Below are 14,245 nucleotides of genomic sequence, written 5' to 3'. Positions count from 1 at the left end.
CCTCTTGCCGTCTGATCTCCCCTCAGCACCTCCTCCCCTGAACGCTGGCCTGATGAGGCGGGTGCTGGGGAGCAGAGCGGAGGCCGAGGGCTTCCTCCCGTGCGCGCAAGGAAAGCCTGAACGGGGGGCGTGCGGCGCGGAGGCGGGGTCTGGTAAGAGGTGACCCCTCCGGGGTGTGCCCATCGAGCCACGAGTTCGACACCCCTACCCGGAGCACCCAGCGCCCGGGGCCGACTTCCTCTCCTGGCCCCCGCTCCAGCATCCCACTCCGCACCGCCCCCCAACCCAAACTCCCTCATTCCTGGGAAGTTTTCTCTCTTTACAGTCAACAAACCTGTCAAACGTCTCCCTTCCAGCCCGTCCCCCATTCCTCAGCTCCTCTTCCTTCCCCCTCTTACCCTTCTCCACCCTACTTCCCCGCCCCTCCTGCCCCCGACTCCGGGCGGCGGCAGGGGGCTCCCAGGCCGTGAGAGGCGAGGTGAGGGGGCGAGGCAGGCGGGTCCCCCAGCCACGAGCGCGCTCGGGCCCCGCCCCGGGACCTCGCTCCCGCCCTCCGCGGAGCTCCGCGCCCGCCGCCCCGGGGCGCTCGGCTCCCTCCCGAGAGTCCCGCCGCCTGACTGTCGCAACTGCCACCCCACGGCCCCCCTGCCCCCCGCCCCCGCCCCGGCCCCGCTCCCCTCCCACCCCCGCCCCCGGCTCTGATTTCTTCTCCCGAGCGAGCTCGGCAGGAGACACAGGCGCTGGCTGCCCTGTCCGCTCTCCGCCTCCGCCGCGCCCTCCTCGCCCGGGATGGGCCCCCCCGCCGCCGCCGCCGCCGCCGCAGCCGCCGGAGCCATCGCCTCCCGGCCGCCGCCGCCGTCACCGCGCTCGCCCTGAAGCCCGGGCCCCCGCGTGCACCGGCTGGCCCCGCAGCCTCGCCCCCTGCCCGCACCGGCCGGCGGTAGAGCTGTCACGATGCAGCCGCCGGCGCCCTCCCGCCTGGGGCTGCTGCTGCTGCTGCTCCTGTGTCCGGCGCACGTCGGCGGACTGTGGTGGTGAGTGCTGCGTCTGGCTGTCCCCGCGGGGCTCCTGGAGCTCGAAGGTGGGGACCTCGGGACCGACAGTGGGGCTCCGAATCGCACTCCTGCTGCCTCTCGGCTCTACCTGTGCGCAGAGCCCAGCCCCCCAGCAGCTGGAGACGCGAGAGGGAGGTGCGTGCCGCTCCTGCCAGCCTCCTCCAGGGGCATTTCTCAACTGCCACTTAGACGTGCCCACACACCCCCTCTCCCCCCTTACATCCTATTGTATTTACTTCTCCTGTGCCCCACCCTCCCACTCCAGGTTATGCGCTCCATCCAGGTCACCAAGGAATTGGCAGATGGGTAGGAAAGATATCGGGGAGATGGGCGAGATTTGTAGTCTGAGATCCGAATAAAAGAGTGTGTGAGGAGGGCTTTGGATTTAGGGGACGAGGGGCTGGATTTGGGGGAAAGAGAGGAACAAGGTGGGTAGCCACTGGCAGGGAGAGCCAAACAGCTGCTTCTTCCCCGCCCCACTTCGCCCCCAAACCCACCAGCTTCTCTCTGGGCTCCTGAGTGGGAGGTAGGGGCGGGAAAGGGAGCGTAAAGGGGAAACTGAGTCAGAACCTTGGCTTTCTCTACTTCCTCCTCCCCGAGCAAAGAGAAGGAAAGGCAGGAAGGGGGACCCAAGCGCCTGGCCCTTCCATATGCAGGGGCCATAGATGAGAAAATGTGCAGTTCGGGACGTACTGGGAACCGTGAAGGGTCCTGGTGGAAGGGAGGGAGGCCTGGCCAGCCAAGGGATGGGGACGTCTTCCCAGACCCAGCCTCTCGACTTGGTCCTAGCTAGAGCAGACGCCTAGGCAGCTAAGGTTGCAGTAACTTCGAGTCTTGCGAGGTAGATAAAGGCTGGGGAGGTGGGTGCCCTGCCGGGACCGCTCAGAGATCCGGATCCCGCAGACTTTTTTCCTTCTCGGTCTCAGGAGCAGCAAAGACCCGCCCGAAATAGTTGTGTTTAGGGAGGAAGGACTTGGACAATACCGCTGGTGCAGCAGCCAATCCTAAGAAGCCAAGGTCTTGTCTATTTGCATATCGCCAGGTCATTGGCTGGATTCTCTACCCTCCGCTCCTCTCCCACCCCCGGATTTGGAAGAAGGGGTGGGGCAGGCAGATCCCTCTCTTCTAAGATAGCTGGATGCCCACACAGGGAGCTGCTGGCCACGATCCCACTTCTATGATGCGGGAGAGAAGTCCCTCAGGGTGTCAGTGAGGGGGCAAATCGAGGAAAACCTAGGTCCCGGCTAGGGAACACGCGTCCTTCGATTCTGACTTAGAATAATGTAGTAGCAGCTTTGAAATAGACAGACCTGAGATCTAATCTCCCCCATTTGTTAAGCCTGTGACCTTGGGCAGGTCACTTCTTCTTAACTGTAAAATAGGGAGTTAGTCCCCCTAACTGGCAGGCTTCATAGGAGGATTAGGTGGGATGACCTGCAACATAATCTGACATTGGGAGGTGCCCTTAAATGTAAGTCCCCTCCTCAGCACCCCAGGTTCTGCCCAGAGTCCCCATGAGTGAAAAGGGGGATTAATTTAAGTTTAGAATCCAGGGTCCCCAGCAAAATTTTGTAAAGGGATCTCTATCTCTTGTTCCCCATACACACCTTGCCTAACTTTGCCCTTTCTCAGGGTCTGGGGACAGGGCTCTCTCCCTGATGGCTGTTGCCTACATGTGCCACCCTCATCCAGTTAGTCCCAATTTTCTCATCCTTCCAGTTAAAAATACCACTTCCTCCATGAAGCTGTCCCTCTGTCTTCCCTCCCTTATCTTCTCTGTGCTCCCACTGCACTCCACGAATTGGGCAACTATACCAGTTATGCATTTTACTGACAACTCTCTCCTCTTGGGTCTCTTTTCCCTACTCCTGGAAGGCCGAGCCTTTGTCTTTAGGGACCTAAAGACTAAAGACGCTGGGGAAAGTTTTTTCTTTTTTTTTTTTCTTTTCTTTTCTTTCTTTCTTTCTTTCTTTCTTTCTTTCTTTCTTTCTTTCTTTCTTTCTTTCTTTCTTTATTATTTTGGGGGGGGGGTACACCAAGTTCAATCATACAATAAACTGCATATATGTAGAGTGTACAATTTGGTATCCCAATCTCCCAATTCATTCCCCCCTGGGGAAAGTTTTATGGAGTGTTGCTGAGTTCATCTCTCCGGGGCTTGTATCCATGGGGGTTCCTTTGTTTTGGAGGTGCTGCTGGGTGGGAGCCACGCCAGAGGGAGAGAGACCTGGTCCCTTGGAGACCAACCCTGAAGCTGGAAAGCAGGGAGTGGGGGAGGAGGTGAGGAGGGCAGGTGTGGGAGAACACAGAGGCCTTCATGACCACAGCTGCAGGGCGAGCGGGGTGAAGAGTGAGGGGTTGGGGTGATAAGGTGTCTGGTGACTGCCTCACTCAGATGCTTCTGAGAGACTCCTGTCACTCCTTGCCCTCACCCCTGAGGCTTCACCTTAAGTAAGAGCTTCTTCAGCAGCTTCCAGGCTGCTCCCTGATGTCTAGGACTGGTTTGCTGGACCTCTTCTCTCTGCTTCTCAGAGAAGCCAGGCCAGAGCTCCAGCAGTGGACAGGAAACCAGCTGGCTTCACAGCAGCCCACTGAAGTCCACACTGACATTCTAGCAGCAGCCAGGCTGGAAGGAGACAGGACCTCAGGAACTCTGAGCGACTGGACTGTCCTGGTTAGGAAACAAGGATCCTGGAGGGGAGTGGCCCAGGTCCTGGAATAGGCTCAGGGACCTGCTCCAGGTCCCAGAGAAGTTTCTCTTCCACTTTCTTTCCCCCTCCCCCATCTCCTGCGATGCAATGCATGCTTTCTAAACTCTGCCTCTGGCCTCTGTCTGTCTCTCTCCCATCTGTAACCATATCTTTGTGAATCGCAGAATCCCAGATTCCAGGACACTGGCCAGGCTCTCTTGAGGTCATCTTGTCCAGCTTACTGCCTCCAGGCCATCCAGCCTATGCTCTGGCCCCGACAGATCCTGTTCTAGTCATCAGCTCCCACCCCTCCCATCCTGCTCCCTGCCCCCCTTCCATCCTCCCCCAGGAAGTTCTTCTCAACGTCTGACCCATCTTTATTTATACCTTCAATCAGTGGATGCAGAAAATAGCTCACTCTCACAGAATAGCCAAATCAATCTCCCTTCTCCCTTCCTCTTTCCTTTTTCTGTTTTATATTTTCTATGAAAGAAACTAACCTCCCCTTGTTCCACTAGGAAAAGCACCACTCAGTTTCACTCCCTTCCCCCATCTCATCTTGCCTTTCGGTGGCCTTCCCTATGGAAACAGGAACCAGACACCCAGGACGGCCTTATTTCTGGTCCCTCAGGGAGACAGGGAATGGACCCAGGCTTCTTCCCGACACCCCGGTTTTCCAGTTGTGACCCCCACCACCCTTTCCTATCCTCTCTTTCTCCGGGCCTCTGACCTTTCGTAGGCACTCCTGTTATTGGCCCCCATGGGCTCAGGATGGGATGGGGGTGGGGTGGCCATCCAGTCCCCCCCCCCGCCCCCCTCCCCCCCAGCCTCCCGCCTTGGCAGCTTCCCCTGGAGGGAGACAATGGGGCTGTGAGCAGAAAAGGGCAGGGGCAAAAGGAGGCCGACTCTATCCAGGCCAGAGCATGCCCTGAGCCCACCAGAGTCCTGGCACTGTGACATTTCCTGGGGGGTGCAGCCCCCTCCTGCCCCATTCTCATCGGAAGCCAGGAGTTGGTGGGGGGAGGTCAGTGGGAGGCTTGATCACCAGGGCCCAGCAAGGGGGATTCCAGAATGTGTACTTTGATGGAGAAATGCAGCTGTGGAGGGCATAAGGCGAGGGAGGGGTGGGCAGCCAGGCTGCGGTCAGGCTGGCAGTAGGGCTCCCAGCCAGCCAGAGCAGGAGGCACTGGGGAACAGAGAAGCTTGTCCCTGGGGACTGGAGAGAGCGCCCTCTAGCCTGTGCCCTCTAGCCTGAGCCATCCTTCCTGCAGGGGGCGCCAGGCGGGGTAAGATTTTGGGTGCTTCCCCTGGACTTCCTAGGGAGGAGCTCAGGGAGGGAAAGGTCGCTGGGAGGGTTCTTCACCCGCTTTCCACCTGGCCTCTTTGGCTGGTTCCTCCAGCTCGGAGCCCTCTGTTTAATCCAGAAATTAGATCTAGAAAGGACTTAGAGATCATCTGGTTCAATCTTCTCACTTACAGTGAGAAGTCTAACAAAATTCAGGGACAGGAGGTGACTTGCCCAAGGCCACCCAGAATGCAGGGAGCTGAGGGTTGGGACCAGGAGTCCACCTCCCTCATCCTTGTGTGCAGTGGGGGTGGGGGTCAGGAAAGGGGTATGGGGCCTTCTACAGGCCCCTTCTGCTCCCCCATCCCCATCCTCACATGGTGCTCCCCATCTCAGTGTGGGAGAACAGAAGGCACATGATGGATTCTCCAGAGGCTATTCCATGGATGGCCACTGTGTCCCTGCCTTTGCCTCTCACAGTCCTGACAAGTAGGAAGCCCTGTTGTATGGTGAAATCATTCAGGGCAGGGAAAGCCCCTGCCTCTCCCAAGAGCAATGAGAAGGGGAGAAATGTGAGGAGGTGGGAAGGCCAGCACCCAGGACAGGGCAGAGAGACCCAAATTGAGCTGGGGTGGTGGAGTGCGGTGGAATGGGGTGGCTGGTGGGCGGTGGGGAGGCAGGGGTTAATGGAACTGGGGCATCACTGGCTTTGATGTGGTGGTTGGGGTGGGGGTAGGGACTGGGGGAGGGGGAGCAGTAATTACCCAGTTAGACAGAGCAGGACAGGACAGGCGGGCCGGGCACAGGCCCGGGCCTAGCCGCTTCAGCAGCCGTCAGGCAACATTTTTCTGCCCCTTCTCCACCACCCGCCTCCCCCATCCCTGTGCAGCCCCCACCCACGGCCCCAGGGCTCAGGGCTCCCTCTGCTGGCTCTTGGGAGGTGAGGGTCAGACTAGAGTGTGGGGAATGAGCGTGGGGAACTAGTGGGGGCTGGCTGTGAGACCCTTCCGCCGAGCAGACGCCAAAGCATCTGTGATCCTCTTGGCCTCAAGAATCCACCGACCAAGGGGCGCTCGATGGGGAAGGGGAGGGGTCCTGGAGGGTGTTCCTGGTCCATGGGCTGGGCTGACAGGGGTGGAGGAGACACTGGGACCCAGGCTGAGTATGACAGAGTTGGAGAAAAGCGTGTTCTCAGGAATTTACAAACGCTGCCTGATTGCCGTGCACTGTGCAGGCCCAGGAGATGATCAAGGGTGTGCATGGGAAGATAACACACTTGTGGAAGCCCGCTCTCTGGACAGGCTCTTTTCACATGTAACCTGGGAAGTAGGCAGATATTATTATTTATTTCCACTTTACAGCTGAGGACACTGGGGCTCAGAAGGTTAAGTTTCATCATCCATTTGACAAGTGATAAGTGCCAGCTTCCCCTGCTAGAGACTTGCTAAGGTCACAGAATCAGCAAATGGCAGATGCTAGATCCAAACCCACGTCCAATGGCTCTTCAGACCCCTGAGTGTGTTCTGCTAATGACATTATACTTCTTCCTGAGATCTTTGTTTTGAATGAGTTTACATCTAACTGGAGAGATAAGACAAGAAAACATGACAACATAATTATGCCACTGGCAGGATAACAAGCACCCCCCGAATGAGTGACACCTGGAGTGATGCGGGGGTGAGGTCAGTGAGGGCTGGGGCCCAGGGGAGCCTCCTTAGAGCAGGTGGGATCTGAGGTGAGTTTGGAGAGATGCTGGATGAGATTTTGATCACTTAAGGGTGGGGAGGGGGTGGCTCTGAGTCTGGAAATTTAGTGGTGTAATCTGGGATGGATGCAGAGTTAGCCAACCTGCTCAGAGTGAGGGCTGTGTGGAGGATGGTATGCGAGGCCACGCGAGGTACCAGGAGACCTCAGGTGGTTGTTTCCTCCAGTGCCTTTGGTTTTTGAAATATTCACCTAAATTTCTTGCAGCGGGGATCCCTCCATTGAGTGGCCGTGATCAGTCACCTCTCCTCTCATCTTGCTTACCTGTACAATAAGGGTGAAGTGGGTGGAGTTGGACTAGATAATCTCTGACATTCTCTCCTGCCCTCTGAATCCAGGGATGGAAAGGTAAGTTAGGCCAGAAACACATCCAGAGCTTAGATCTACAGATGTTGCCAGTAGGAACTGGCTGGCCCCTGATGGCACCTCACTTGGCTATTTATTCTACCAACCAAGGTCCCTGGGAGGGAGATCTTGGCACAGGCCAAGCCAGCTAGAATGGCCAAACCCAGGCTTGTCCCTTCTTGTCTACATCCTGATTTCTTTTAGGGCTAGCCTTGTTTTTTTACGCCCAGGAGTGGCTATTTGTTTAGGATCTCAGATCCTACATATTATATAATATGTATTTCCTACCACCACTGTGCTCCAGCCACCCCCTACCCCTACCACCAAACATGCAGATGCTCCCAAATGGGCGCATCCTCTCTGGGCTGATCTCAGGCCAGTGCTAACTCAGAGGCCCCTGCAGTAGAGTTCATTCCCCGAGGAAGCCGAAGGGAAGGAAGGAGGGTAAAGGAAGAAGGGAGATGGAGGAGTTACTTCTTGATGCAGATGGTGTTAAAGTTAGAGGGGATATTCAAGCCTCTCTTGCCAACTCATTTTTCTGAAGCCCAAAGAGGGAAACGACTTGCCCAGAGGGGCTCAGCTCATCCAGGGCTGACAGAGACCAGGGTACAAAAGCGGGTTCTGGTGTTTTGCCCAATGTTCCCCTGCCAGTCCCCTTCAAAGTTTCCTTTCCTGTGACTTGAAGATGGGAGTGAGGACAGGAGGGCAGGGAACAAGCTGGTCCCTTGGGATTCTAGCTGCTACTATTGCCCATCCCTCCTCTGAGCGGCTTGTAAACAAGTCTAGTTCCCAGGCAGCCAGCCAGCCTGGGGAGCAAGACCCGGACCAGAAACTGACTCTGGGGCAGCCCCTCAACCCTGTGCAGAGCCAGCCCCACCTCCTGGAGGGCCCTACCCTCCATGCTCCTCCTGATTCCTCTCCTATCTCAAGCTCCTGGGAAAAAGACAAGGTCAAGAGGTTTTTCCCTTTCTTGCTTGTGTACCCCGACCCTCTCCTACTTTCCTAGCACAGCAGAAGGGAGGGGAGAGGGATGGGGCAGAGTAACCTTGGGAAGATAAGGCCAGTCAGCCTTGGGAAAGTACAGAGTTATCAGAGGGCAGGATTGAGGAGGGGAGAGTGGGGAACATAGCAGCCTGGGGGTGGGGTGGAGAAGATGGGTTTGCAGACTCCCAGGTGGAGTTCTGGACATGCAGGTGGCAGAAAAGGAGCTGGACAGCTGAGGAGAGGCCCGCTTCCCTGTCTCTGATCCCGTTAGGGAAAAAGAAAATGTTTCAGGAAGCTAATTAGGAGTCATGAAACCATATGTGGACAGGGGTCTGGGCTCAGTGAGGACCTTCTCCTTAGATGACTCATTCATCCATTCAAAAACTTGTATTAAATGGTATTCATTGTAATCATGCATAACATGCAAATTTTCATTAAAAAGTTGGCGGGAAATACAAATTTAAGCAGTTAAAAATCTGCCATTGGAGACAAAAGAAAATGACAGTCTTAACTCTCAAGGTGCTTGCTCCATAGTCTTATCTACTGACCTTGTACAACCATGTTGGAAGCTTCCCCCAATCCTTTTTGTAATGAAGTGGGATAAGTAGGTAGAAAGGGGAAGGATAGACAGATGATTGATAGATAGATAGATAGATAGATAGATAGATAGATAGATAGATAGATAGAAAGAAAGAAAATAGATAGATAGATAGAGAGATAGAGAGAGAGAGAGATAGAGAGATAGATGACAGATAGATTACAGATAGAGACTGATCAACTTCTGAAAGTCACTGGGCCACTGGCAGCCAGCTTAGGTTTTCCTACCCTTGGCCCACTGCCCCCCTACCCCATCTATCACTTCTCCAGCGATGGGAAAGGTTTGGGGCTGGACCTTCCCAGGCTACAGTTGGAACACAGTGATGGGCTGGTCCTCAGCATGGAGGAAGGAAGGTCTGGACTATAGGTCTCTCCACTGAGGAGAGAACTTGGCTCCTGGACTACTTGGGTAGGGGTGATGACAACGACCTGATAGGGCAGTGTGTGTGTGTATGTGTGTGCATGTGTGTGTGTGTGCGTGTGTGGGGGGTGGGGGGTAGGAGTCCTTTAAGGGCTGAACTTACACATCTTCCTGCAACCACATCTTGAAGCATCTCACTCCTCAGTGTTGAGAAGTTCTACCTTAAGACCTAAATTCCTGCTGCTATTTAAGCCCATTACATCTCATTGTTGTGGGGCCAGAACATGCCTGGGCAGCCCATACTTGTGGAGCAAATGGGGACAGTGGGGCAGGTGTGCACTAAAGCTAAGTTGAAAAGTAGGCCACCTTGACCTTTGGCACCTATCTACCAACATTTTCCTCCATGTTTTCTATCTCTTGGTGCTGCTTTTTCCCACCTAAAATCTTATTCTGCCCTTTGCTAAAGGATTTTTGAGTAGTTTCAAATTACCCTCAGCCCCCAAGTGCTCTACCCACTCATTCCTACAAGACAGGGATCTCAGCTAAGTGTTCAAATAAGAGCAATCCAATGAAAGTGGTTCCACCTAGGTGTGAATACCTAGCCAACTTACCCTTCAGGGGTATGGTGTATGGCAACCAAATGGCCACACTCTCCTCAGATGGAACAAAGGCTGAGAATGGAGGGATTTCTGAAAGTGTGTGGAACTTCCCATGAGGTCTTTACCCACCAAGCCAAACAGTATCCCCTTCCCCAATCAGTTATGTTACGCAAGCTTGGCTTGCTGCTATCCTGCTCTGGGAAGGTCACAGACCCTGGAGCAGGAGAAGGGTCACTGTCACCTACTTCACAACAATGCTTCAGAGACTCAGACCCCAGTTCCTTCCTCTTGCTCTCTTATTCAGGGAAACAGGGCATATCGGGGTGGGAGGGCCCACTTTAGAGATCAAAGCCTAACCTTGCTATTTTACAGAAGGAGAAATTTGGGCTAGAGAGAGGGTGTGACTTTCCTCCTAGGCTCCATTCCCAAGCCACTCTAACATCCTGTGGCTTTCCATATCTCTGGAATCACCCCTACCTTTCTAGCATCAGGGCTGATCAGCTGATACACATCCAGCTTGTGGTCCACTAAGACCAGAGTCTTCTCTCGCACTGCCTACTTTTCTTTGGTATCTCTCTACGATATATACTTTCTTTTCTTTGACAGCTTTCTTGATATTCCTTCGGTTAATTTCCTCCTTGTCTCCCTTTTTGGGCCTGGCCTGTTGAATTTTAACTTTGGTCTACCTCATGCCAGATGCCTTCACCTTAAGTCAAATTCCTATAAGGATTTATTAATGAAGATATACACAGAAGGATAATACTGAATCTTTGATCTATAGCAATTTCAGTCTAGAATCTAGTTAAGGGGGGACACACACGTGGAATTGTAAGAGAACCATACAGGACAATCTCATTCTCAGTTGGGGGGTGCTGCTGGGGGCAGAGGCATGTCACAGCTTCTGGTTGTGGGCTGGGCAGGGCAGGTCTCCCTCCCCCCTCAGCCAAGCTCTTTGAGTTACGACCCTGATCTGCTGTTCTTTGCTTCCCAGGGCCGTGGGCAGCCCCTTGGTCATGGACCCTACCAGCATCTGCAGGAAGGCACGGCGGCTGGCAGGGCGGCAGGCTGAGTTGTGCCAGGCAGAGCCAGAAGTGGTGGCCGAGCTAGCGCGGGGCGCCCGGCTAGGGGTTCGAGAATGCCAGTTCCAGTTCCGCTTCCGCCGCTGGAACTGCTCCAGCCACAGCAAGGCCTTTGGGCGCATCCTGCAACAGGGTCAGTGTGGGGAGGAGACCAGGAGGGGGCTTCTTTCTCCGCGCTGAGGGATCAGAGGAGAGGGTGGGAGTCTGGGGAGGCTGCCTGAGCCCCACTTCTCCCACGGGCCAAGGGCACCCTGCCCTGATCCTGTCTCCCAGCCCCCCCACCCTCCGCCACACTACCTGGCCCACCGCATTCCCCCAGGACCCACCTTGGGTCCTGCTGTCTGACTGCCCCTCCCCGCCCCCGCAGACATCCGGGAGACGGCCTTCGTGTTTGCTATCACGGCTGCGGGCGCCAGCCACGCGGTCACTCAGGCCTGCTCCATGGGCGAGCTGCTGCAGTGCGGCTGCCAGGCGCCCCGCGGCCGTGCCCCGCCCCGCCCCCCCGGCCTGCCAGGCACCCCCGGGCCCCCCGGCCCCGTGGGCTCCCCTGATGGCAGCGCCGCCTGGGAGTGGGGCGGCTGCGGCGACGACGTGGACTTCGGGGACGAGAAGTCGAGGCTCTTCATGGACGCGCAGCACAAGCGGGGACGCGGAGACATCCGTGCGTTGGTGCAACTTCACAACAACGAGGCCGGCCGGCTGGTAAGTCTGGGCAGCGATGTATAAGGCTGTGTGTGTGTGTGTGTGTGTGTGTGTGTGTGTGTGTGTAAATATGCGTGAGTAGCTTTCAAAGGATGTGGGAGAGTGTGATCTGTGTGGAGCACTGAGTTTGTGGAAGTTGTGGGGAAGTGAGGGTGTGAGTGAGGGTATGCAGTGTGGGAGTTTGTAAATGTGTGGGGGGGAGCCAGTGTGGCCGTGGTGGGGGCAACTTGGGGAGACTGGCTAGGGGCCTGGATGGGCATGTGGGGGGTGAGGTGGCCAGACAAGAAGAGGGAGTTACTTGGCGGGCCTGGGAGGGCCTGGGGCTAATGCCAAGTGGGCAGGGTAGAGCGGGATCACTCAGGGAAGAGGCCCCCAGGGTTTAGGGACTTCAGGTAGGGAGGACATACCTCTAAGATAGGACAGGTGGGGCAAAGCTTGGGGTGGGTGGGGAGCTGGCTGCTAGGGCAGGGGCAGAGGAGGGAGACAAAGACTGGGGATGAAAGGAAGGATAGAAGCGAGGTAAAGGTATGGGGTCTGGAGACAGGGGAGCCAGGAGAAGTGAGGGAGGCCTGGAAACCGACTAAACAGGCCCAAGGGACAATGGGCTTGGAAAGGAGTGAAGGACAAGGAGTAGATCCTGATGGTAGGAGGGGGTCAGGCAGAGGCCAGGAAAGCTGTGATTGAATCTGGGCACTTAACTGGCTGCCAGGCAATCCCATACCAGTCCCTGTCCAGAGCCCTGGCAGCCTCTCCCTTTCCCTCTCTGATGAGGAGGGCCCCAGGAGCTCCTGTTTAGGGACAAGAAGCAGTCTGAATCAGATGTTTCCTGGAGGGGGTGGGGGGAAAGCGAAGGGGCCTGGGAAGGGAAGAGAGATGTACAAGTCTGCAGATCAGGTTGGCCCCTGGACTCTGAGCTTCCGGAAATGATCTTCCTGGGGCATCTGACTCCATAAATCTCTAGTGGGGTCTTCAACCCCAGCTTCAGATATAAATAGTAAATTTATATTATAACCTAGGACTCCTAGGTTCCAGGTCTCAGTAGTACATTCACAGTGGGCCCTCCCACGCTCTATGCCTCAGTTCTAGGGTGTGCTAGGGATCCCCCCCCCCCGCCCCCCACCCCCAACATCCAATATCTTCTAGGGTTTTGGCCTGAGGCGTTGGGCAGGGGGGTAAGAGGGGGACCAGAGAGGAATGTCCAGACAGGCCCACATACCTGTCGGAGAGGGTTGGGGAGGGGTGGTGGAGACAGAGCCCAGGCGGCCTGCTCTGCCTGGGGCCCTAAGGAGCAGGAATGAGGGGGCTGGCCTGGCAGGAGGAATAGGGTGCGACAGCTGCCACCTTCCCCCTCCCTCCAAGGAGAATCTCACCCCTGCTGTCCATTCTGCTTTCTCCCCCATTCCCTGGCTTTGGATCCTGGAATCTCTAGGCTGCATACTGTCCCCCACTCCCCACTTCTACTTCGCCATCATTTTTCCTCCTCCTCTCCGGGCTGTCGGGCCTTTGATTTCCTCCTCCCCACTTTGTGCTCTCCTGTTTTTTATTTTTTGTTGTTTTTTGGTCTGCTCTTTTTTTTCATCCGCCATCCTCCCCATCTTATTTTCTGTCGGTCTTCTGGGCCTTTCCGCGCCCCCCCTTCTGGATGTGTCCCCATCCGCCGGCTCCTCTGCTCCCCGCAGGCCGTGCGGAGCCACACGCGGACCGAATGCAAGTGCCACGGGCTGTCGGGCTCGTGCGCCCTGCGCACCTGCTGGCAGAAGCTGCCCCCGTTCCGCGAGGTGGGCGCGCGGCTGCTCGAGCGCTTCCACGGCGCCTCGCGTGTCATGGGCACCAATGACGGCAAGGCTTTGCTGCCCGCCGTCCGCACGCTCAAGCCGCCGGGCCGCGCTGACCTACTCTACGCCGCTGACTCGCCCGACTTCTGCGCCCCCAACCGGCGCACCGGTTCGCCGGGTACGCGCGGCCGCGCCTGCAACAGCAGTGCCCCAGACCTCAGCGGCTGCGACCTGCTGTGCTGCGGCCGCGGGCACCGCCAGGAGAGCGTGCAGCTCGAGGAGAACTGCCTGTGCCGCTTCCACTGGTGCTGCGTAGTGCAGTGCCACCGCTGCCGCGTACGCAAGGAACTCAGCCTCTGCCTCTGACCCGCCGCCCGGCTCCCCAGAGTGCGCGCAGAGCCGCCTCTCGCCACCTGCGGGACCTCTGGGCGCCAGCAGGGGGCGTTGCCTCGCTCCAGCTTCCCGTGAGAAAGTCCATCTCCCAGGCCACTGGAAACTGTGAGCGGTGGAGCTTGAGATGTACGCCCGCTCACTGAGGCCCAGGGGCACCGGAGGAACCCCCAAGAGGCACTCCCGGGGGCTTCTGGGGGAGTCTATACAGACCTTCTCTCTCCTCAGCCCCCAGATAGAAACCAAAGAGCCGGTTTCTAGGCCTCTGGAGGCGAGGCTCCTCGGAACTGCTGGCCATGGGGTGGGTGGGTGCGTTTAGTATCAATAAAAATATTTAAACCAATAGGACTGGGCCCGCGGTTTGGGAGGGGGGCTGGTCTCCTGCGGGCTGCCATGGGGATGGGCTCTGAAAGGAATGAGTAAAGGGAGATGATTTTGATAGAACTAGCCTCTCAGAGGTCAGCACCCTGGGTCCCTATCTTTCCCCTACCGGACTGGGCTCTCCTGGCAACAGTAGTGAAGAGTACCATATGTCTCCCTTGGCATTCTTCTTGTTCACTCTAGTACACATCTAGGGCCTGGATCTGCAAGCTGGGGGAGAACTAGGATCCCTCTTTAA

General features: G+C 56.6%; 1 protein-coding gene across 1 annotated transcript; it reads left to right on the top strand.

The window, feature by feature from the left end:
- The first annotated feature begins 818 nt into the window (after positions 1-818).
- Positions 819-13,958, top strand: WNT6 (Wnt family member 6). Its single transcript, XM_057746927.1, has 4 exons — positions 819-1,034; positions 10,672-10,892; positions 11,127-11,461; positions 13,141-13,958. Exons 1-4 carry the CDS (start codon positions 955-957, stop codon positions 13,600-13,602), a joined length of 1,098 nt encoding a protein of 365 aa, XP_057602910.1. The 5' UTR covers positions 819-954; the 3' UTR covers positions 13,603-13,958.
- The last annotated feature ends 287 nt before the right edge of the window (positions 13,959-14,245 follow it).

The sequence above is a fragment of the Hippopotamus amphibius genome, chromosome 8, assembly GCF_030028045.1.
Source record: "Hippopotamus amphibius kiboko isolate mHipAmp2 chromosome 8, mHipAmp2.hap2, whole genome shotgun sequence".
In the NCBI taxonomy this organism is placed as follows: domain Eukaryota; kingdom Metazoa; phylum Chordata; class Mammalia; order Artiodactyla; family Hippopotamidae; genus Hippopotamus; species Hippopotamus amphibius.
The sequence above is the reverse complement of the archived record's forward strand: the minus strand, read 5'-3'. Positions and strand labels throughout refer to the sequence as shown.

Excerpts from the sequence above, each read along its gene's own strand:
- WNT6 (XM_057746927.1), top strand. The coding sequence starts at position 955 with ATGCAGCCGCCGGCGCCCTCCCGCCTGGGGCTGCTGCTGCTGCTGCTC. Across the intron at positions 1,035-10,671 it reads CACGTCGGCGGACTGTGGTG|GGCCGTGGGCAGCCCCTTGG; the intron begins GTGAGTGCTGCG and ends TTTGCTTCCCAG. Across the intron at positions 10,893-11,126 it reads TGGGCGCATCCTGCAACAGG|ACATCCGGGAGACGGCCTTC; the intron begins GTCAGTGTGGGG and ends CCGCCCCCGCAG.